This window comes from Hemiscyllium ocellatum, chromosome 14 (assembly GCF_020745735.1).
Source record: "Hemiscyllium ocellatum isolate sHemOce1 chromosome 14, sHemOce1.pat.X.cur, whole genome shotgun sequence".
NCBI lineage: Eukaryota > Metazoa > Chordata > Chondrichthyes > Orectolobiformes > Hemiscylliidae > Hemiscyllium > Hemiscyllium ocellatum.
Window position 1 is genome coordinate 6,187,351 of NC_083414.1, and position 23,538 is coordinate 6,210,888.

Sequence of the window (23,538 nt, forward strand, 5' to 3'; positions counted from 1 at the left end):
AGTCCTCACTTTCCTACTCATGATATGGGATAACAATCATACCCCTCCCGCCATCACCTGATGATTAGTTTTTGTTTGGAAAAAGATCTTTTATATTCCTAAACAGTTAATTGATAATGGGGTACATATGGTGCCTGGTAATTTTTTGATGTCAGTTTATGTAACAATTGCAGCCTCTGTGTCACTTATTCTCACCTTCCTTTAGTTTATGATGATTAGATTAGATTCCCTACAGCATGGAAACAGGCCCTTTGGCCCAACCAGTCCACACCTACCCTCTGAAGAGTAACCCACACAGACCCATTTCCCTCTGACTAATGCACCTAACACTATGGGCAATTTAGCATGGCCAATTCACCCTGACCTGCACATCTTTAGACTGTGAGATGAAACCGGAGCACCCAGAGGAAATCCATGCAAACTCCACACAGTCAGTCACCTGAGGCTGGAGTTGAGCCTGGGACCCTGGTGTTGTGAGGCAGCAGTGCTAACCACTGAGTGACCGTGCTGCCCTATCAGAGATTCATTATGTTTTGTAAGTAACTGTTCTAACAACAGTTACATCAGATCTCATGCTACACAGGAAATAACAAAATGTTTTAAAGGGATCCCAATTTGAGAATGAAATATTCCTATTGACTTCTTGCAATCTAATTCTTAACTGGCAATCTCATTCATTACCATTCTATCAGATTCAGAAGTTCTGGAGAAAACCTATTGTCCAGCTAAAAAATATACTTTTGTAATAATTCTAAAACAGAAATCAAACATTACTGTTAGGTACAAGCACAGAGAATGCTGGAGAAACTCAACAGGTCTGGGAGCACCTGTGAAGAGAGAAACAATTAATATTTTGAGTCCAGTTTGGCTTTTCTCTCTGCATTTATTTCAGATTTCCAGCATCTGCAGTATTTTATTTTTATTATGGTGTAGTTCCTGACATGACCAAATTCTGCTTCTTTGTTCTTTCTTAAAAATCAATTCTCAAAAGTATCAAGTTAGTTTATGGTTGACTTTTCCTTCTTTTAAAATTATCCTAAGTTCAATAATGGCAAAAATACTCATGAGTTTACTTTACAGAAAGTATCAACAGTGGTGTTGGGCTGACAGATTTTGTTTTATTTTAACCCCTAGTTTTATATATATTTTTTCTTTGTTTTCCCCCTACGTTGCTGCCATACAGCAATAGTGCTTATAATCTCCAGCATCTATGTGTGTGTGTATGTAGGTGCAAGACAGAGTGAAAATACCAAGTCAAAGTAACCCTATTAATGTTCCACCACCATGTGGCCAATGAAACAGTGACAAATAAAGTTCAGAGTGAGCAATGTTTATGTGAAAAAGTGAAGGAGAAGGTAGGGACTAAATCAAAATAGAGTGGGAGACAGATTTTGTTAGTTATCAAGTTATTTCTTCCCAAACGATCTTGACAGATTAGAACCTCCACTTGTGTTTTAAGCTAAAACTTCAACTTTTAGATTTGTTTGTCCCCTTCAAACTTCAGGAAAATTTCCCTTTGGGTGTTCGAAATTGCAAAGTTTGTCAAGTTATTTCAGCAATCCTAATTTCAGAAATAATTATGTCTTATTGGTTTTAAATCGTGCTTTTATATTGTCGACACAAGTGGTCACAGTCAGTTCAAGTCTAACTTTCACATTTCCATTTGCAAACACTTTGTCTCAGAAGGTGGAAGCCAGCCTGACTAGTCAAGCACAGGTATCTGAAGGACAAAGCCTTGAGTCCAAATTTGATCTCCATAGGTATGTTCTTGATTCTGCTGGGCCTCCTAACTATGGTTTCAGTATATAGGTGGTTTTTGAAACATGTTTAAAACGCAAGAAACAAAATCCACTGTGGCTCTGGTGAGAGGCACAATGAGTTAATAATGTCCAGTCATATCTGTAAATTTAGGAATTAAAAAATTAGTCATTTCAATCCCCCACGCCTAGCAATTTGGAACATATACAGTAAAATAAAGAATGAACTCTTCACTGGCCAGAAAAGGGACTAAGGCAAAACATTGAAAATGGCGGAGAGGTGATTTGATTAAGGTTTTCAAAATGACAAGTGGTCTGGGTAGAGCAGAGAGGGAGAAACTGTTCGCATTTATAAAATGAACAACAGAGAGAAATCATAGGTTTAAAATAATCTGTTAAAAAAAGAGCAAGGGTGATGTGCGAGAATCTTGTTCACACAGTGAGGAGCCAAAGTATGGAACGCACTACCTGGAAATGTGGTGGGGTCGGGTTCAATTGAAACATTCACGAGGGGCTTTGGATGGCTACTTGGATAGAAATGGTGTGTAGAGATATGGGGGAGAAGACAGAGTGACAGGACCAGCACAGGTGTGATGGGCCAAATCACCTCCTTCCACATCATAACAACTCTGTGATTCTGTGGTTTACAGTATCTTGTCCTAATTTTGCACACTTTAAGAAATTAAGTGTTTCTTTTGATATTTTAAACATTGATGTAAAAGAAAATTATTTTGCTGTCTTTTTTTGACTCTGCCCAAATATTTCAATTGTCTCAAAACTTCAGTTCTTTTCACAGAGAGAGGTGGGTGTGTGGAATGCACTGCCAGTGGTGGTCGTAGAATCAGATACATTAGGGACATTTAAGCGACTCTTGGGATAGACACATGGATGATAGTGCAATGAAGAGTTAGTCTAATCTTAGACTAGGATAAAAGGTCTGTCGAGGGACGAAGGGCCTGTACTGTGCTGTACACTTCTATGTCCTTTAGAGGGAGGAAATGGGCCTAGTGCTTTCTGTTCAGCCTCTTCCCTCCATGTTTACAAGGCAGTCGTGGGGGTAGGGACACAGCTGATTGCAGTGGAACTAAGAGCAGGAGTAGGCCATTCTGCCCCTCAAGCCTGCTCCACCATTTATGATCCTGGCAGATGTCATCTCGACCTCAACTCCACTTTCCTGCTCGCTCTCCATAACCCTTCAACCAATTACTCACTGGGATTAAATTTAATTTACTCCTTACATTTACTCGATGTCCCAGCATTCACCACATTCTGGGAGACTGAATTCCACAGATTCGCAACTCTTTGAGAGAAGTATTTCCTCCTCATCTCTGTTTTCATCTGCCACCTCTTATTCTACATTACCTCAGATAAGGAAACATCCTCTCTACACTTACTTTGTCAATCCCCTTTAGCATCAGATAGATAACATCTCATTGCCCTCTGCCGCAGTATTTGCCTTGGCTCCTGTGGTCACACAGTCTGGATTTACTTTGCCACACTGAGGGGGTGGGGTTGAACAAAGGAGTACTTGCTTTAATCTATGCTATCTTAATAAAGTCCCAAATCATCAGGGAAATCGCTGTCTCGTTCTCAGGTGAACATAAAAATTCCACAGGACTCTTTGGAAGAAGAAGGGTGGGTAGGGATGTAGGGGGTTTCTCCTCAGACTTCTATGGATATTTATCCCTTTATCATAACATATAGGGGCAGAATTATACCATTCGGCCCATCAAGTCTCTTCACCATTTGATCATGGTTCTCAACCCTATTCTACTGTGTTCTCTTCATAACCCAGGATCCTCTTACTAATCAGGAACCTACTTATAGTAAAAAATGAGGTCTGCAGATGCTGGAGATCACAGCTGCAAATGTGTTGCTGGTCAAAGCACAGCAGGCCAGGCAGCATCTCAGGAATAGAGAATTCGACGTTTCGAGCATAAGCCCTTAATGAAGGGCTTATGCTCGAAACGTCGAATTCTCTATTCCTGAGATGCTGCCTGGCCTGCTGTGCTTTGACCAGCAACACATTTGCAGCAGAGGAACCTACTTATCCCTATATTAAATACACTCAATGACTTGGCCTCCACAGCCCTCTATTGCAATGAGTTCCATGGAGACACCACCCTCTGGCTAAAGAAATTCCTCCTCCTCTCAAATCTAACGGGTCATCCCCTCACACTGAGGCTGTGCCCTTGGGTCTCTCCACATCCACTCTGTCCAGGTCTCTCAGCATCCTGTGAGTTTCAAGCAGACCCTTTCAAACTCTATCAAGTGGAGACCCAGAGTCTTCAACGGTTTCTCATGCAACAAGCTCTTCATCCTGAGGTTCAGTATTGTGACCCTCCTCTGGACATCCTCCAAGACCAACATAAGACTTGGATATGGAGTTTAAAACTGCTCACAATTGTTTTCATTATTCATTCATGGGATGAGGGCATCATTGCCTCTCTCAGAGGGCAATTAAGAGTCAACCACATTGCTATCTGTTCTGGAGTCACATGTAGGCCAGACTGGGTAAGGATGGCAGTTTCCTTCCTTAAAGGACACAAGTGATCCAGATGGTTTTTTTTCCAACAATCAACTCATGGTCATTATTAGATGCTTAATTCCAGACTTTTAAAGCATTCCAACGCCACCATCTGCCATGACAGGATTTGAACTCAGGTCCCCAGAGCATTAGGCGAAAGTGAGGACTGCAGATGCTGGAAATCAGAGTGTAGATTAGAGTGGTGCTGGAAAAGCACAGCAGGTCAGGAAGCATCTGAGGAGCAGGAAAATCAACGTTTCGGGCAAAAGCCCTTTGTCATTCCTGATCCTTTGCCTGAAACATCGATTTTCCTGCTCCTCGGATGCTGCCTGACCTGCTGTGCTTTTCCAGCACCACACTCTCGACTCTGATCTCCAGCACCTGCAGTCCTCACTTTCCTACTCATGATATGGGATAACAATCATACCCCTCCCGCCATCACCTGATGATTAGTTTTTGTTTGGAAAAAGATCTTTTATATTCCTAAACAGTTAATTGATAATGGGGTACATATGGTGCCTGGTAATTTTTTGATGTCAGTTTATGTAACAATTGCAGCCTCTGTGTCACTTATTCTCACCTTCCTTTAGTTTATGATGATTAGATTAGATTCCCTACAGCATGGAAACAGGCCCTTTGGCCCAACCAGTCCACACCTACCCTCTGAAGAGTAACCCACACAGACCCATTTCCCTCTGACTAATGCACCTAACACTATGGGCAATTTAGCATGGCCAATTCACCCTGACCTGCACATCTTTAGACTGTGAGATGAAACCGGAGCACCCAGAGGAAATCCATGCAAACTCCACACAGTCAGTCACCTGAGGCTGGAGTTGAGCCTGGGACCCTGGTGTTGTGAGGCAGCAGTGCTAACCACTGAGTGACCGTGCTGCCCTATCAGAGATTCATTATGTTTTGTAAGTAACTGTTCTAACAACAGTTACATCAGATCTCATGCTACACAGGAAATAACAAAATGTTTTAAAGGGATCCCAATTTGAGAATGAAATATTCCTATTGACTTCTTGCAATCTAATTCTTAACTGGCAATCTCATTCATTACCATTCTATCAGATTCAGAAGTTCTGGAGAAAACCTATTGTCCAGCTAAAAAATATACTTTTGTAATAATTCTAAAACAGAAATCAAACATTACTGTTAGGTACAAGCACAGAGAATGCTGGAGAAACTCAACAGGTCTGGGAGCACCTGTGAAGAGAGAAACAATTAATATTTTGAGTCCAGTTTGGCTTTTCTCTCTGCATTTATTTCAGATTTCCAGCATCTGCAGTATTTTATTTTTATTATGGTGTAGTTCCTGACATGACCAAATTCTGCTTCTTTGTTCTTTCTTAAAAATCAATTCTCAAAAGTATCAAGTTAGTTTATGGTTGACTTTTCCTTCTTTTAAAATTATCCTAAGTTCAATAATGGCAAAAATACTCATGAGTTTACTTTACAGAAAGTATCAACAGTGGTGTTGGGCTGACAGATTTTGTTTTATTTTAACCCCTAGTTTTATATATATTTTTTCTTTGTTTTCCCCCTACGTTGCTGCCATACAGCAATAGTGCTTATAATCTCCAGCATCTATGTGTGTGTGTATGTAGGTGCAAGACAGAGTGAAAATACCAAGTCAAAGTAACCCTATTAATGTTCCACCACCATGTGGCCAATGAAACAGTGACAAATAAAGTTCAGAGTGAGCAATGTTTATGTGAAAAAGTGAAGGAGAAGGTAGGGACTAAATCAAAATAGAGTGGGAGACAGATTTTGTTAGTTATCAAGTTATTTCTTCCCAAACGATCTTGACAGATTAGAACCTCCACTTGTGTTTTAAGCTAAAACTTCAACTTTTAGATTTGTTTGTCCCCTTCAAACTTCAGGAAAATTTCCCTTTGGGTGTTCGAAATTGCAAAGTTTGTCAAGTTATTTCAGCAATCCTAATTTCAGAAATAATTATGTCTTATTGGTTTTAAATCGTGCTTTTATATTGTCGACACAAGTGGTCACAGTCAGTTCAAGTCTAACTTTCACATTTCCATTTGCAAACACTTTGTCTCAGAAGGTGGAAGCCAGCCTGACTAGTCAAGCACAGGTATCTGAAGGACAAAGCCTTGAGTCCAAATTTGATCTCCATAGGTATGTTCTTGATTCTGCTGGGCCTCCTAACTATGGTTTCAGTATATAGGTGGTTTTTGAAACATGTTTAAAACGCAAGAAACAAAATCCACTGTGGCTCTGGTGAGAGGCACAATGAGTTAATAATGTCCAGTCATATCTGTAAATTTAGGAATTAAAAAATTAGTCATTTCAATCCCCCACGCCTAGCAATTTGGAACATATACAGTAAAATAAAGAATGAACTCTTCACTGGCCAGAAAAGGGACTAAGGCAAAACATTGAAAATGGCGGAGAGGTGATTTGATTAAGGTTTTCAAAATGACAAGTGGTCTGGGTAGAGCAGAGAGGGAGAAACTGTTCGCATTTATAAAATGAACAACAGAGAGAAATCATAGGTTTAAAATAATCTGTTAAAAAAAGAGCAAGGGTGATGTGCGAGAATCTTGTTCACACAGTGAGGAGCCAAAGTATGGAACGCACTACCTGGAAATGTGGTGGGGTCGGGTTCAATTGAAACATTCACGAGGGGCTTTGGATGGCTACTTGGATAGAAATGGTGTGTAGAGATATGGGGGAGAAGACAGAGTGACAGGACCAGCACAGGTGTGATGGGCCAAATCACCTCCTTCCACATCATAACAACTCTGTGATTCTGTGGTTTACAGTATCTTGTCCTAATTTTGCACACTTTAAGAAATTAAGTGTTTCTTTTGATATTTTAAACATTGATGTAAAAGAAAATTATTTTGCTGTCTTTTTTTGACTCTGCCCAAATATTTCAATTGTCTCAAAACTTCAGTTCTTTTCACAGAGAGAGGTGGGTGTGTGGAATGCACTGCCAGTGGTGGTCGTAGAATCAGATACATTAGGGACATTTAAGCGACTCTTGGGATAGACACATGGATGATAGTGCAATGAAGAGTTAGTCTAATCTTAGACTAGGATAAAAGGTCTGTCGAGGGACGAAGGGCCTGTACTGTGCTGTACACTTCTATGTCCTTTAGAGGGAGGAAATGGGCCTAGTGCTTTCTGTTCAGCCTCTTCCCTCCATGTTTACAAGGCAGTCGTGGGGGTAGGGACACAGCTGATTGCAGTGGAACTAAGAGCAGGAGTAGGCCATTCTGCCCCTCAAGCCTGCTCCACCATTTATGATCCTGGCAGATGTCATCTCGACCTCAACTCCACTTTCCTGCTCGCTCTCCATAACCCTTCAACCAATTACTCACTGGGATTAAATTTAATTTACTCCTTACATTTACTCGATGTCCCAGCATTCACCACATTCTGGGAGACTGAATTCCACAGATTCGCAACTCTTTGAGAGAAGTATTTCCTCCTCATCTCTGTTTTCATCTGCCACCTCTTATTCTACATTACCTCAGATAAGGAAACATCCTCTCTACACTTACTTTGTCAATCCCCTTTAGCATCAGATAGATAACATCTCATTGCCCTCTGCCGCAGTATTTGCCTTGGCTCCTGTGGTCACACAGTCTGGATTTACTTTGCCACACTGAGGGGGTGGGGTTGAACAAAGGAGTACTTGCTTTAATCTATGCTATCTTAATAAAGTCCCAAATCATCAGGGAAATCGCTGTCTCGTTCTCAGGTGAACATAAAAATTCCACAGGACTCTTTGGAAGAAGAAGGGTGGGTAGGGATGTAGGGGGTTTCTCCTCAGACTTCTATGGATATTTATCCCTTTATCATAACATATAGGGGCAGAATTATACCATTCGGCCCATCAAGTCTCTTCACCATTTGATCATGGTTCTCAACCCTATTCTACTGTGTTCTCTTCATAACCCAGGATCCTCTTACTAATCAGGAACCTACTTATAGTAAAAAATGAGGTCTGCAGATGCTGGAGATCACAGCTGCAAATGTGTTGCTGGTCAAAGCACAGCAGGCCAGGCAGCATCTCAGGAATAGAGAATTCGACGTTTCGAGCATAAGCCCTTAATGAAGGGCTTATGCTCGAAACGTCGAATTCTCTATTCCTGAGATGCTGCCTGGCCTGCTGTGCTTTGACCAGCAACACATTTGCAGCAGAGGAACCTACTTATCCCTATATTAAATACACTCAATGACTTGGCCTCCACAGCCCTCTATTGCAATGAGTTCCATGGAGACACCACCCTCTGGCTAAAGAAATTCCTCCTCCTCTCAAATCTAACGGGTCATCCCCTCACACTGAGGCTGTGCCCTTGGGTCTCTCCACATCCACTCTGTCCAGGTCTCTCAGCATCCTGTGAGTTTCAAGCAGACCCTTTCAAACTCTATCAAGTGGAGACCCAGAGTCTTCAACGGTTTCTCATGCAACAAGCTCTTCATCCTGAGGTTCAGTATTGTGACCCTCCTCTGGACATCCTCCAAGACCAACATAAGACTTGGATATGGAGTTTAAAACTGCTCACAATTGTTTTCATTATTCATTCATGGGATGAGGGCATCATTGCCTCTCTCAGAGGGCAATTAAGAGTCAACCACATTGCTATCTGTTCTGGAGTCACATGTAGGCCAGACTGGGTAAGGATGGCAGTTTCCTTCCTTAAAGGACACAAGTGATCCAGATGGTTTTTTTTCCAACAATCAACTCATGGTCATTATTAGATGCTTAATTCCAGACTTTTAAAGCATTCCAACGCCACCATCTGCCATGACAGGATTTGAACTCAGGTCCCCAGAGCATTAGGCGAAAGTGAGGACTGCAGATGCTGGAAATCAGAGTGTAGATTAGAGTGGTGCTGGAAAAGCACAGCAGGTCAGGAAGCATCTGAGGAGCAGGAAAATCAACGTTTCGGGCAAAAGCCCTTTGTCATTCCTGATCCTTTGCCTGAAACATCGATTTTCCTGCTCCTCGGATGCTGCCTGACCTGCTGTGCTTTTCCAGCACCACTCTAATCTCCACTCCCCAGGGCATTACCTGGGTCTCTGAATTAACAGCCCAGAGATAATACCATTAGGCCATTGATTCCCTTAAATTCCAATACGGTCTGACTAAAACCTTATACAGCTCCTGTATTCTAACCCCATCTCCAACATACATTAAAGAAACCACATTTATCTAACACTTCCTCCTGATGACTGAAAGCCTCAGAGCACTGGAGACAGTGAAATGTCGTCTTGTGAGATTGTTGTAAACGTTGAATGCAGCAGGTTTTGCACAGGCAGCAGTGTGACCAGAACCACATAATCTGATGTCAAGAAATGACTGCTTCTGCTAATTGTGAATCCTCCAGCCGGGAGATCTGATACATCAACACTCGCCTGCCATCCTCACAGCTTCCCTCTGCCCCTTACCTGCTTCCACTCCGCAAAATGTACCATCCAACTTTGCCCAGGGCGACCCCTCTTTGTGGCTGCCTTCCCCATTGACCTTAAGCAGAGATTGTGGCAGATTTCCAGTTCTGATCACATGGCCAGAATTCTGACATTTACTTCCTGCGTGTCACTTTTTAGAGATAACTTTGCTCTTGCAATTTCATTTGCATAACAGTCTGTATATGACATGAATCCTTGCATTCACATTTCAAAGGTCTCTATTTCTCATCTTTACTTATTATCCAGGGTTCTAAGGCAGACTGGAAAGTGGATTAACAGCTTAAAAGTTTTTATTTTCTCTTGTTAAGCTTTTCCTTGTGACCAAAATAGAAATTGCTGGAAAAACTCAGCAGGTCTGGCAGCATCTGTGGAGAGAATTCAGAGTTAATGTTTCAGTTAGAGTGACCCTTCTTCAGAACAGATTTCCTTGTAATCTTGGTTGAGGGATGAATATTCGAGTAAAAAGTGAGGTCTGCAGATGCTGGAGATCAGAGCTGAAAATGTGTTGCTGGTTAAAGCACAGCAGGTTAGACAGCATCCAAGGAACAGGAAATTCGACGTTTCGGGCCAGAGCCATTCCTGATGAAGGGCTCTGGCCCGAAACGTCGAATTTCCTGTTCCTTGGATGCTGCCTAACCTGCTGTGCTTTAACCAGCAACACATTTTCAGCTGAGGGATGAATATTGTCCAGATCACCAGGGATTGCACTTCTGCTGTAATTCAAAATTGTGCCATGGGATTGTTTGCATCCAATTGCGGCAATCAGCTAGGACCTCGATTTAACGTCAGCACCTCCGACAGTGCAGCACTCCCCTGGCACTGCACTGCACTGCACTGTCAGCCTTCAGTTTGGTGCTTAAGTCCTGGGCTGGGACTTCAAGCCAGAGCCTATGACTCAGAGACAACCAGCTGAAATGATCCACTCTTTATCACAATGCAGTTAGAGTGAGCTTGCTGGGTGCAAATTGATTGTAGTGTTTTCATCATTATGAATCTTCGGAAGTCCTTTGTTGATTGTATCCTAAGGTCTTTACAGGCATGATGTAAACATGACAGAAAAATGCCCACTTATCCCACACAATAACAGAGAAGAGGGCTCTTGCGGTGTCCCTAACTCTGAGCCAGGGAAGACCTGGGTCCAAGTCCTATCTGCTCCAAAGGCATGGCATCTTTTTTATTTGGTTCATTTGTGGGTCATGGGTGCCTCTGGCTGACCAGCATTTATTGCCCACCCCGAGCTGCCCTTGAACTGAGTGGCTTACTAGACTGTTTCAGAGGGCATTGAGAGTCAACCACATTGCTTGGGTCTGGAGTCACATGTAGGCCAGACTGGGTGAGGGTGGTAGATTTTCTTCCCTGAAGGTCATTAGTGAACCAGATGAGCTTTTCCCGGCAATTGATCATGACTTCACGGGCATCATTCGATTCTTAATTCTAGATCGATTTTATTGAATTCAAATTCCAATGCCTGCCACAGCAGGATTCAAATGCAGGTCCTCAGAACATGAGCTGAGTTTTGGGATTAGCAGTCTAGCAATAATACCAGTAGGCCATTGCCTCCCCACAGACAAAATGACGTGGAGGAGCCAGTGTTGGACTGGGGTGGGCAAGGTCAGAATTCACACAACACCAGGTTATAGTTCAACAGGTTTATTTGAAATCACAAGTTTTCGAAGCTCTGTTCCTTCATCGGGTGAAGTGGAGGGAAGTTCACAGGCACAGAATTTATTGGCGGAGAGCTCATTGCAAGATAATTCCACGTATAAGAGTGTCAAAAGATAGCACAAATGGTGTGAGTGGTGTGTTGACAGGCTGAATAAGAAATCTCTAAAGGTGATCAAAAGTGAGAGACAGTGTGAGTAGAGTGTCAACAGCTGAATAGCAAGTGAAGGGATGACCTATAATCCGATTAACTGAGATAACTACAAAAAAATCAAAAATAAGATGAGGCTAGAGACAAACACTTAATTACCTGGAATTATCCCTCTGCCTATAAATTCTGTGCCTGCTCACTTTCCTCCACTTCACCTGATGAAAGCTTGTGATTTCGAATAAATCTGTTGGACTATAACCTGGTGTCCTGTGACTTCTGACACAGACATAATAACATCCTGGAACTGTGATGATTAAAAATATCTACAATAAAGGTAAAATACTGTGGAAATCTGAAACAAAGCCAGAAGTTACTGGAAAAACTCAACAGGTCTGGCAGCATCTGTGAAGAGAGAAACAAGAGTTAACAGTACAGAGTTAATCAGTGACCTTCACAACCTCAGTTGGAATCAGATAGGTCACTGCATCCCAGAGACATTAACTCTGCTTTCTCTCTCCACAGATGCTGCCAGACCTGCTGAGTCTCACCAAAAAAAAGCCTTGCCAGATCTTCTGTCAGAAATTAAAGAACAATTCTGCGAAAAAAAATAATGGTAATGCAATAGATCTGGTACCCTGCAACTGAGGAGGAAGTGTGGTCCTTAGAGAGGAAAAAAAGACTTGCAGAAACAACAAACCAAGAGCAAAGGGCGAACTGACTGAATGCAGAGGAATCTTGATCCGAATGAAGCGGTTCCAACACCCCCCGAGGGTGGGGTCTGTCATTGTTTCACGGGCCGTTAGGTGTATTGATTTAAGCTCGGGGGTGGGTTCTGTCCTGGTCATTAGGAACGCCCTTCCTCTCCCCACTCCCGATCCCCATCCCTTCTCTCTGCGGAAAGATGGGGTCCCTCCCCCAGAGAGTGCTGTGACCGTCACTACTATGACCCCAAACTTCAAGTTTTCCCAATCCCTCAAAGTGACCAGCACCCTATCCCACCTCGTCCCCGTCACTCCCTCTCCCTCTCACACACACACACACACAGTCCTGGGAGATGAATTCCTGCTGTTGCTGCTTCCAGTCAAGAATGCGCGAATTTGAAAATCGGAAAACTCCACAAGGTCTGCTGTATCGAAATGTGGACCACTTCGTTAACGCAGACGGAAAATTCCTGTTTTGCAGATACTGGTCACCACAAACTGCGCCCAGGTTAGATTCAACCTCAGTGTCTGTCATCTTCATCTCATTGAATGACACTCTGTTGTGAAATGAGTCTTTCTCTCAGTCATGTCCTGTGTGAATTTCACCCTCAACTATTTAAAAAGTGAATTATACATTTAAAAAAATGCTTCTAACCAATCAGGGCATGGGGTGCTATGAACCAAGACCTACTAGCCCAGAGGTGATGGCAGTACCACACCATCATGCCTTTGAAAACCTTAGGGCACAGCCAATTGAAGGGCTTGTGAGATATAATGTCAGGGAGAGAGAGAGAGGAAGTTTAGTACAGGTTGTTCAGTAGAAATTGACTAGACTGAGGGCTGTGGGGTTATTAGGACGGGGGATGTGGCTACAGATGAGGCAGGTATAGGGAGCCCTGGGGAGGGTGTGTTCAGAAGCCTGGGTTTGTGCAACTGCTGAGCTGTGCGGGTGAGAGCAGGGACTGCAGGGACAGTGAGCAAACTAACCACAGCACCGTGTTACAGGGAGCCATTCAAGTGGGGGAGAGGAGTTAGGAATGTGTCTTGGGTTGGGAACACTATAATTAGGGCCAAAAACAGAAATTGCTGGAAAAGCACAGCAGGTCTGGCTGCATCTGTGGACAGAAATCAGAGTTAATGTTTTGAGTTCAGTGACCCTTCCTCAGAACATTTCTGATTGGTTTCTGATTGATAGCATCTGCAGTTCTTTCAGTTTTCGCTGACTATAATCAGGGTGATAGATCCTGTTCTCTGCAGCTGTGAGCAGGAATGGTTTGTCGAGTGCCAGGGTTAAGGGCATCTTGGGGCTGGAGAGGAACATGGAAGCAGAGGGGAGAGATCCAGTAGGGTTTGTCCTTGGTGGTACCAATAATATTGGTGGGACAAATGGATCGGTTGGAGAGACAGTTAGAGGCAATGAGGAATTTACAAGAGCAAGGGGATGTGATGGGTGGCAGTTATAGGAAGGGGGGAAAGGTCGCAGGTACAGTCACATTGATGGGTTAACTCCAGGAAAGGTAAGAGAGGTAGGCAGCTAGTGCAGGAGTCTTCTGTGGCTATCCCCATTTCAAACTAGTATTCTGCTTTGGAAAATGTAGGGGATGATGGATTCTCAGGGGAATGCCAAGCTTCTGGTATTGAGACTGGCTCTAATGTAATGAGGGGTGCGTTGGGTTCCAAGCGATCGAATGTGTTAGGGGACTCTCTAGTCTGAGGTACAGACAGATGTTTCTGTGGCCAGCAGGAAAAATCAGAATGGTGTGTTGCTTCCCTGGTGCCAGGATCAAGGGTGTCTCAGAGGGTGCAGAATGTTCTCAAGGGGGAGAGGGGCCAGCAGCAGGTCATTATACACATTGGAACCAACAACACAGGAAGGGAAAAGGATCAGATTCTGAAGGGAGATTATGAGAGTTAGGCGGGAATTGAAAAAGGAGGTCCTCAAGAGTAGTAATATCTGGATTATTCCCAGTGCTACGAGCTAGTGAGGGCAGGAATAGGAGGATAGAGCAGATGAATGCATGGCTGAGGAGCTGGTGTATGGCAGAAGGATTCACATTTTTGGATCATTGGAATCTCTTCTGGGGTAGAAGTGACCTGTACAAGAAGGATGGATTGCACCTAAATTGGAAGGGGACTAATATACTGGCAGGGAAATTTGTTAGAGATGTTCGGGAGGATATAAACTAGTAAGGTTGGGGGTGGGACCCCGGGAGATCATGAGGAAAGATTTCAATCTGAGACTGGTACAGTTGAGAACACAGGTGAGTCAAACAATCAGGGCAGGCAGGGGCAAAGCAGAGAACAAGGTAGGACTGATAAATTAAACTGCACTTATTTCAATACATGAGGCCTAACAGAGAAGGCAGATGAACTCAGGGCATGGTTAGGAACATGGGACTGGGATAGCATAGCAATTACAGAAACGTGGCTCAGGGATGGACAGGACTGGCAGCTTAATGTTCCAGGATACAAATGCTACAGGAAGGATAGAAAGGGAGGCAAGAGAGGAGGGGGAGTGATGTTTTTGATAAGGGATGGCATTACAGCTGCGCTGAGGGAGGATATTCCCGGAAATACATCCAGGGAAGTTATTTGGCTGGAACTAAGAAATAAGAAAGGGATGATCACCTTATTGGGATTGTATTATAGACCCCCCTCATAGACAGAGGGAAATTGAGAAACAAATTTGTAAGGAGTTATGGTAGGGGATTTTAACATTCCAAACATCGACTGGGATGCCATAGTGTTAAGGGTTTAGATGGAGAGGAATTTCTTAAATGTGAAGAAGAAAATTTTCTGATTCAGTATGTGGATGTACCTACTAGAGAAGGTGCAAACCTTGACCTACTCTTGGGAAATAAGGCAGGGCAGGTGATTGAGGTTTCAGTGGGGGAGTGATGGAAAATGATAGACCAGATCTAAAAGTTGAAGTTCTAAATTGGAGAAAGGCCAATTTTGACAGTCTTAGGCAAGAACTTTCAAAAGCTGATTGGAGGCAGATGTTCGCAGGTAAAGGGACGGCTGGAAAATGAGAAGCCTTCAGAAATGGGATAACGAGAATCCAGAGAAAGTATATTCCTGTCAGGGTGAAAGGGGAGGATGGTAGGTATAGGGAATGCTGGATGACTGAAGAAATTGAGGAGAAAGTGAGGACTGCAGATGCTGGAGATCAGAGCTGAAAATGTGTTGCTGGAAAAGCACAGCAGGTCAGGCAGCATCCAAGGAACAGGAGAGTCATTCCTAAAGAAGGACTCATGCCCGAAATATCAACTCTCCTGCTCCTTGGATGCTGTCTGACCTGCTGTGCTTTTCCAGCAACACAGTTTCAGCTAAAGAAATTGAGGGTTTGGTTAAGAAAATGAAGGAAGCATATGTCAGGTATAGACAGGATAGATCGAGTGAATCCTTAGAAGAGTATAAAGAAAGTACGAGTATCCTTCAGAGGGAAATCAGGAGGGCGAAACTGGGACATGAGACAGCTTTGGCAAGTAGAATTAAGGAGAATCCAAAGGGTTTTTACAAATATATTAAGGACGATAGGGTAACTAGGGAGAGAATAGGGCCCCTCAAAGATCAGAAAGGCGATCTTTGTGTGGAGCCACAGAAAATGGGGCAGATACTAAATGAATATTTTGCATCAATATTTTCTGTGGACAAGGATATGGAAGATATAGACTGTAGGGAAATAGATGGTGACATCTTGCAAAATGTCCAGATTACAGAGGAGGAAGTGCTGGATGTCTTCAAATGGTTAAAGGTGGATAAATCCCCAGGACCTATCAGGTGTACCCTAGAACTCTGTGGGAAGCTAGAGAAGTGATTGCTGGGTCTCTTGCTGAGATATTTGTATCATCAATAGTCACAGGTGAGGTGCCAGAAGACTGGAGGTTGGCAAATGTGGTGCCACTGTTTAAGAAGGGTGGTAAAGACAAGCCAGGGAACTTTAGACCGGTGAGCCTGACCTCGGTGGTGGGCAAATTGTTGTAGGGAATCCTGAGGGACAGGATGTACATGTATTTGGAAAGGCAAGGACTGATTTGGGATAGTCAACATGGCTTTGTGTGTGGGAAATCATGTCTCACAAACTTGATTGAGTTTTTTGAAGAAGTAACAAAGAGGATTGATGAGGGCAGAGCAGTAGATGTGATCTATGTAGACTTCAGTAAGGCATTCGACAAGGTTCCCCATGGGAGACTGGTTAGCAAGATAAGATCTCATGGAATACAGGGAGAACTAGCCATTTGGATACAGAACTGGCTCAAGGGTAGAAGACAGAGGGTGGTGGTAGAGGGTTGTTTTTCAGACTGGAGGCCTGTGACCAGTGGAGTGCCACAAGGATCGGTGCTGGGCCCTCTACGTTTTGTCATTTACCTAAATGATCTGGATGCGAGCATAAGAGGTACAGTTAGTAAGTTTGCAGATGACACCAAAATTGGAGGTGTAGTGGACAGCGAAGAGGGTTAAAATCTATAGCAGGATCTGGACCAGATGGGCCAATGAGCTGAGAAGTGGCAGATGGAGTTTAATTCAGACAAATGCGAGGTGCTGCATTTGGGAAAGCAAATCCTAGCAGGACTTATACACTTAATGGTAAGGTCCTAGGGAGTGTGTTGTTGAACAAAGAGACCTTGGAGTGCAGGTTCATAGCACCTTGAAAATGGAGTCGCAGGTAGATAGGATAGTGAAGAAGGCGTTTGGTGTGCTTTCCTTTATTGGTCAGAGTATTGAGTACAGGAATTGGGAGGCCATGTTGCGACTGTACAGGACATTGGTTAGGCCACTGTTGGAATATTGCGTGCAATTCTGGTCTCCTTCCTATCGGAAAGATGTTGTGAAACTTGAAAGGGTTCAGAAAACATTTACAAGGATGCTGCCAGGGTTGGTGGATCTGAGCTACAGGGAGAGGCTGAACAGGCTGTGGCTATTTTCCCTGGAGCGTCGGAGGCTAAGGGGTGACCTAATAGAGGTTTACAAAATTATGAGGGGCATGGATAGGATAAACAGACAAAGTCTTTTCCCTGGGGTCGGGGAAGTCCAGAACTAGAGGGGCATAGGTTTAGGGTGATAGGGGAAAGATATAAAAGAGACCTCATGGGCAACATTTTCACACAGAGGGTGGTACGTGTATGGAATGAGCTGCCAGAGGATGTGGTGGAGGCTGGTTACAACTGCAACATTTAAAAGGCATTTGGATGGTTATATGAATAGGAAGAGTTTGGAGGGATATGGGCTGGGTGCTGGCAGGTGGGACTAGATTGGGTTGGGATATCTGGTCAGCATAGATGAGTTGGACCGAAGCATTACAGTTGGGGGAAAGGCAATTACGATGCAATTAGGCAAGATTTAGGATGCCTAGGATGGGGAAGGAATCTGCAGCGGATGGACACAATTGAAATGTGGAGCCCATTCAAGGAACAGCTACTGTGTTTCCTTGATAAGTTTGTACCTGTCAGGAGTGAGGAAGTTGTCAAGCACGGGAGCCATGGATTACTAAAGAGAAGTTGAATATTTTGCCAAGAAGAAGAAGAAGAAAGCTTATGTTACAATGAGATGTCATGGCTCAGTGAGGGTACTTGAGAGTTACAAGTTAGCCAGGAAAGACCTAAAGAGAGAGCTAAGAAGAGCCAGGAGGGCACATGAGAAGTCATTGGTAGATAGGGTCAAGAAAAACCCTAAGGCTTTCTATAGGTATATCAGGAATAAAAGAATGACTGGAGAAAGATCATGGCCAATCAAGGATAGTAGTGGGAAGTTGTGCGTGGAGTCAGAAGAGATAGGGAAGCACTAAATAAATACTTGCCGTCCATATTCACACTGGAAAAGACAATGTGGGTGAGGAGAGTATCGGGATACAGGCTACTAGACGAGATGGGATTGAGGTTCACCAGGAGGAGGTGTTAGCAATTCTGGAAAGTGTAAAAATAGATAAGTCCCCTGGGCCAGATGGAATTTATCCTCGGATTCTCTGGGTAGCCAGGGAGGAGATTGCCGCGCCTTTGGCTTTAATCTTTATATCATTGTCTACAAGAATAGTGCTAGATGACTGGAGGATAGCAAATGTTGTTCCCTTGTTCAAGAAGGGGAGTAGAGACAACCCTAGAAATTATAGACCAGTGAGCCTTACTTCTGTTGTGTGTAATGTATTGGAAAGAATTATAAGAGATAGGATTTATAATCATCTCGATCGGAATAAGTTGATTAGGGATAGTCATGGTTTTGTGAAGGGTAGCTCATGACTCACAAACCTTATTGAGTTCTTTGAGAAGGCAACCAAACAGGTGGATGAGGGTAAAGTGGTTGATGTGTTATGTATGGATTTCAGTGAGGTGTTTGATAAGATTCCCCACGGAGGTATGTGATTGAGGGTGATTTAGTGGTTTGGATCAGAAATGGGCTAGCTGAAAGAAGACTGAGGGTGGTGGTTGATGGGAAATATTCATCCTGGAGTTCAGTTACTAGTAGTGTGCCACAAGGATCTGTTTCGGGTCCACTGCTGTTTGTCATTTTTATAAATGACCTGTATAAGGGCATAGATGGATGGGTTATTAAATTTGCAGATGACGCTAAGGTCGGTGAAGTTGTAGATAGTGACGAAGGATGTTGTAGGTTACAGAAGGACATAGGTAAGCCACAGAGCTGGGCTGAGCAGTGGCAAATAGAATTTAATGTGTAAAACTATGAGGTGATTCTCTTTGGAAGGAGTAACAGGAAAGCAGAAACTGGGTGAATGGTAAGATTCTTGGCAGTGTGGATGAGTAGAGAGAGCTCAGTGACCAGGTACATAGATCCTTGAAAGTTGCCACCCAGGTTGATAGGGTTGTTAAGAAGGCATACGAAGTGTTAGCTTTTATTGGTAGAGGGATTGAGTTTTGGAACCATGAGATCATGCTGCAGCTGGACAAAACTCTGGTGCAGCCACACTTAGAGTGTTGCGTACCGTTCTGGTCACTGCATTATAGGAAGGATGTGGATTTACTGTGATGTTGCCTGGTATGGAGGGAAGGTCTTACAAGGAAAAGCTAAGGGACTTGAGGCTGTTTTTCTTAGAAAGAAGAAGGTTGAGAGGAGGCTTAATTGAGATATATAAAGTTAATCAGAGGGTTATATAGGGTGGGCAGTGAGAGCCTTTTTTCCTCGGATGGTGATGACTAGCACAAGGGGACATAGCTTTAAATTGAAGGGTGATGGATAAAGGACAGATGTCAGAGGTACTTTCTTTACTCAGAGAGTAGTAGGGGCATAGAACGCACTGCCTGCAACAGTAGTGGACTCACCAACATTAAGGGCATTTAAATGGTTATTAAATAGGCATATGGACGAGAATGGAATAGTGTAGGTTAGGTGGGCTTCAGATTGGTTTCACAGGTTGGTGCAACATCGAGAGTCAAAAGGCCTGTCCTGTACTGTAATGTTCTATGCTCTATGTTTTACTGAGGCACTCATCACCCGACAACAAAGCACCTGCACTTGGGCAAGTCTCTTACACCTGAAACCAAGCTCCCGCTCTGCTCTCTGACTCCTGGGAATTTTCTGTTTGAATTTTTTATTCACTTGTGGGATTTGGTTGTCTCTCTCTAGCCAGCATTTATTGCCTGTCCCAAGCTGCCCTTGAACTGACTGTCTTGCTAGGCTATTTCAGGGAGCAATTGAGAATCGTCCACATTGCTGTGGGTCTGGAGTCACATGTAGACCAGATCAGGTAAAGATGGCAGATTTCCTTCCCCAAATGACATTAGCCAACCAGATAGGTTTTCCCAACAATCAACAATGGTTTCATGGTCATTGTTAGACTCTTAATTCCAGATATTTCTTATTGAATCCAACTTCTGCCATCTGCCATGGCAGGATTTGAACCTGGGTCCTCAGAATACCTGAATGAATAGTATAGCAATAATACCATTAGGTATCGCCTCCCAAAAGGAAGAGGAAATGTTCCCTTGCAAAGTATTCCTGAAGAGTACCAGCATTCTCACCATTCCTTAGGGAACTCTGGTCCAGAACCACCAGAAATGCAGAAGCATCAGGAAGATTGTGAGAGTGAGTCCTTTTTATTGCACTGATGGCAGTGTGTGCGTGTTTCTGTGTGTGTGTGTGTGTGTGTGTGTGTGTGTGTGTGTGTGTGTGTGTGTGTGTGTGTGTGTGTGTGTGTGTGTGTGTACGCACATGCGCGCAGAGTTTATGTGTGTGCGTGCGTGCATGCAGAGTTTGTTTGTGCGCGTGTGTGTGCGCACACGCAGAGTTTATGTGTGTGTGTGCACGCGTGCGCACGTGTGGACTCTGTGTGTGTGTGTATGTGTGTGTGTGCACACGCGCAGAGTTTATATGTGTGTATGTGTATGCGGACTCTGTATGTGTGTGTGTGTTTGTGCGGACTGTTTGTGTGTGCCTCTGTGTTTGTGGAGGTCTGTGTTTGTGTCTACGTGTGTGTCTATATGTGTGTGTGTGTGTGTGTGTGTGTGTGTGTGTGTGTGTGTGTGGTTTCCCTGGTGCAGTTGAACATGTTGACAGTGTAATGTGACAACATCAACAGGATCTCTGAGGACAAGTCGGCCCTACATTTTTTCCAAAATTCAACTTCACCCACCCTGTCCCTAAATTTAAAAGCCTCCATCTAAATCTCCTCTCAACAATTCTCCGTCCAGGCCCAACTTCTTCAATCTCTCCTCATTACTGAGGTTTCTCGTCCCTGGAACCAGGCTTGTAAGTTACAACGTTAATGCCCTTTTGGCCAGGGTGTGCCAGACTAGTCCCAAGTTGGCTAGGCTTCTACACAAGAAGGTGCCAAAAACAGTTCATCCAGCAACTTATGACATTTTCAGCTTCCATAGCTACACAGGGGAATGTTGCAGTGATTGTTTAGATCATTTGTTTTTAATTAGTCATGGATTTAAAATGCATACTGCCCAGCCATTCATGGACATGATTTCTAAATTAATATTCACTCAGGAATTTCCTGAAATTACTTTTAACCATTCTTTGCTTGTATTTTGTTTCAAGTTTATGGAATGATTTGAGTCATGCCTGACAAGCAAATCCTGTATTTTTTTCGGATTTTAAAATGGGAGGGATTGAACGTAAATCTTATTGCACCCCAAGTGATCCTGAAGGGGTTATAAGTCAGATATAGTGCCATTCATGACCACTGGGTGAGCCAAAGTGTTTCACGACCATCAGAAAGTCATACAGCACAGAAACAGATCCTTCGGTCCAAACAGTCCATGCTGATCATGTTCCCAAGCTACACGAGTCCCGCCTGCCTGCCATCAGATACATTTGTGACACTTAAGCGACTCTTGAATAGACACATGGAAGGTGGTACAAGGAAGGGTATGTCGGTTCGTCTGACCTAAGGCAGGCACAACATCAAGGGCCTGTACTGTGCTGTACGGTTCAGTGTCTGATGTTCTATGTTCCGCCTGCATCTGGCCCATATCCCTCCAAATCTTTCACTAAATGTCTTTTAAGCATTGTAACTGTAGCTTCATCTATCACTTCCTTTGGAAATTCATTCCACACGCAGACCACCCTCTGTGTAAAAGAATTGCCTCTCACCTTTTCTTAAATTTCTCCACTCACCTTTAACGTAAGACATTGTGGGGCCCCAGTGGCCTAATGGGTAAGGCACTGGCCTCTTAAGCCAGCAGTTGTGGTATCAAGATCCATCTGGGGTGTTTCTGTGGTTTGTCCTTTATTTCAGAGATTGATAGATTCTTGTTGTCTCAAGGAATTAAGGGCTACGGGGAGAACGCTGGTAAATGGAATTGAAATGCCCATCAGCCATGATTGAATGGCGGAGTGGACTCGATGGGCCGAGTGGCCTTGCTTCCACTCCTATGTCTTATGGTCTTATGCCCCTTCGTCTTGAAATTCCCTACACTAGGGGAAAGACACCTGCCATTAACCTTATCTATGCACGCCACTGTTGGAATATTGCGTGCAATTCTAGTCTCCTTCCTATCGGAAAAATGTTGTGAAACTTGAAAGGGTTCAGAAAAGATTTACAAGGATGTTGCCAGCGTTGGAAGATTTGGGCGATAGGGAGAGACTGAACAGACTGGGACTCTGGAGCGTCAGTGGCTGAGAGGTGACCTTATAGAGGTTGACAAAATTATGAATGGCATGGATAGGGTAAATAGACAAAGTCTTTTTCCTGGGGTGGGGGAGTCCAAAACTGGAGGGCATGGGTTTAGGGTGAGAGGGGAAAGATATAAAAGAGACCTAAGCGGCAACTTTTACATGCAGAGGGTGGTACGTGTATGGAATGAGCTGCCAGAGGAAGTGGTGGAGGCTGGTACAATTGCAACATTTACGAGGCATTTGGATGGGTATATGAATAGGAAGGGTTTGGAGGGATATGGGCCGGGTGCTGGCAGGTGGGACTAGATTGGGTTGGGATATCTGGTCGGCATGGATGAGTTGGACTGAAGGGTCTGTTCCCATGCTGTACATCTCTATGACTCTATGACCCCTCGTGATTTTATAAATCTCTATAAGATCGCCTCTCAACTTCCTACGTTCCAGTGTAAAAAGGTCCCAGCCTATCCAGCCTCTCCTTTTAACTCAAACCCTCCATCCCCTGCACCATCACGGTAAATCTCTTCCGAACATTCTCCAGCTTAATAATATCCTTCCTATAACAGGGTGACCAGAACTGGACACAGTACTCAGACGAGGCCTCACCAAAGTCCTGTACTACCTCAATGTAACATCCCAACTCCAATAGTAAAAGGTCTCAGCAATGATGACAAACATACAAAATGCCTTCTTAACCACCTTATTGAAATGTGTTGCAAACTTCAAAGAATTATGTTCCTGAACCTCTAGGTCCCTCTGTTCTACAACACTGCCCAAGTCCCTACTTGTAATTGTATACATCTTGTCATTGTTTGTTTCACCAGCATGTAATAATCAGATTACTTTTAAAGTTTAGTCACTGTTGTAAGAAACGCAGCAGCCAATCTAACCGCAGCAAGCACCCATAAACAGCAATGTGATAATGACCAGATTATCTGTTTCTCACGATGTTCACGGAACAATAGAAAGTGGCCGAGGTACCAGGGGAATCTTCCCAAATCTTCTTTAACTTGGTGCCAGAAGTTCTGTTACGTTTACCTAAGAGGTGGTTTAATATTGCAGCTGGAAATTGGCGTTATGCACCATATGACCTTTCTCCTCTTTGACCTTATCCAGCTCCTCAATGCCCCACAAATTCTGCCCTTCTCCAAATCTGGCCTTTCCTCCATTCCTGTAGCCCCACCGATGAATTAAAATGAGGTTAATTTGTCATGT

General features: G+C 43.6%; 1 protein-coding gene across 1 annotated transcript in view; it reads left to right on the forward strand.

Moving 5' to 3' along the window:
* Positions 1-12,635: 12,635 nt before the first annotated feature.
* LOC132822449 (monoglyceride lipase-like) overlaps positions 12,636-23,538 on the forward strand; it is a 56,285-nt gene continuing 45,382 nt past the window's right edge. Inside the window, exon 1 of the mRNA XM_060835826.1 lies at positions 12,636-12,757. Coding sequence (XP_060691809.1) covers positions 12,636-12,757 — 122 coding nt within the window. The remainder of the gene's footprint in view (positions 12,758-23,538) is intronic.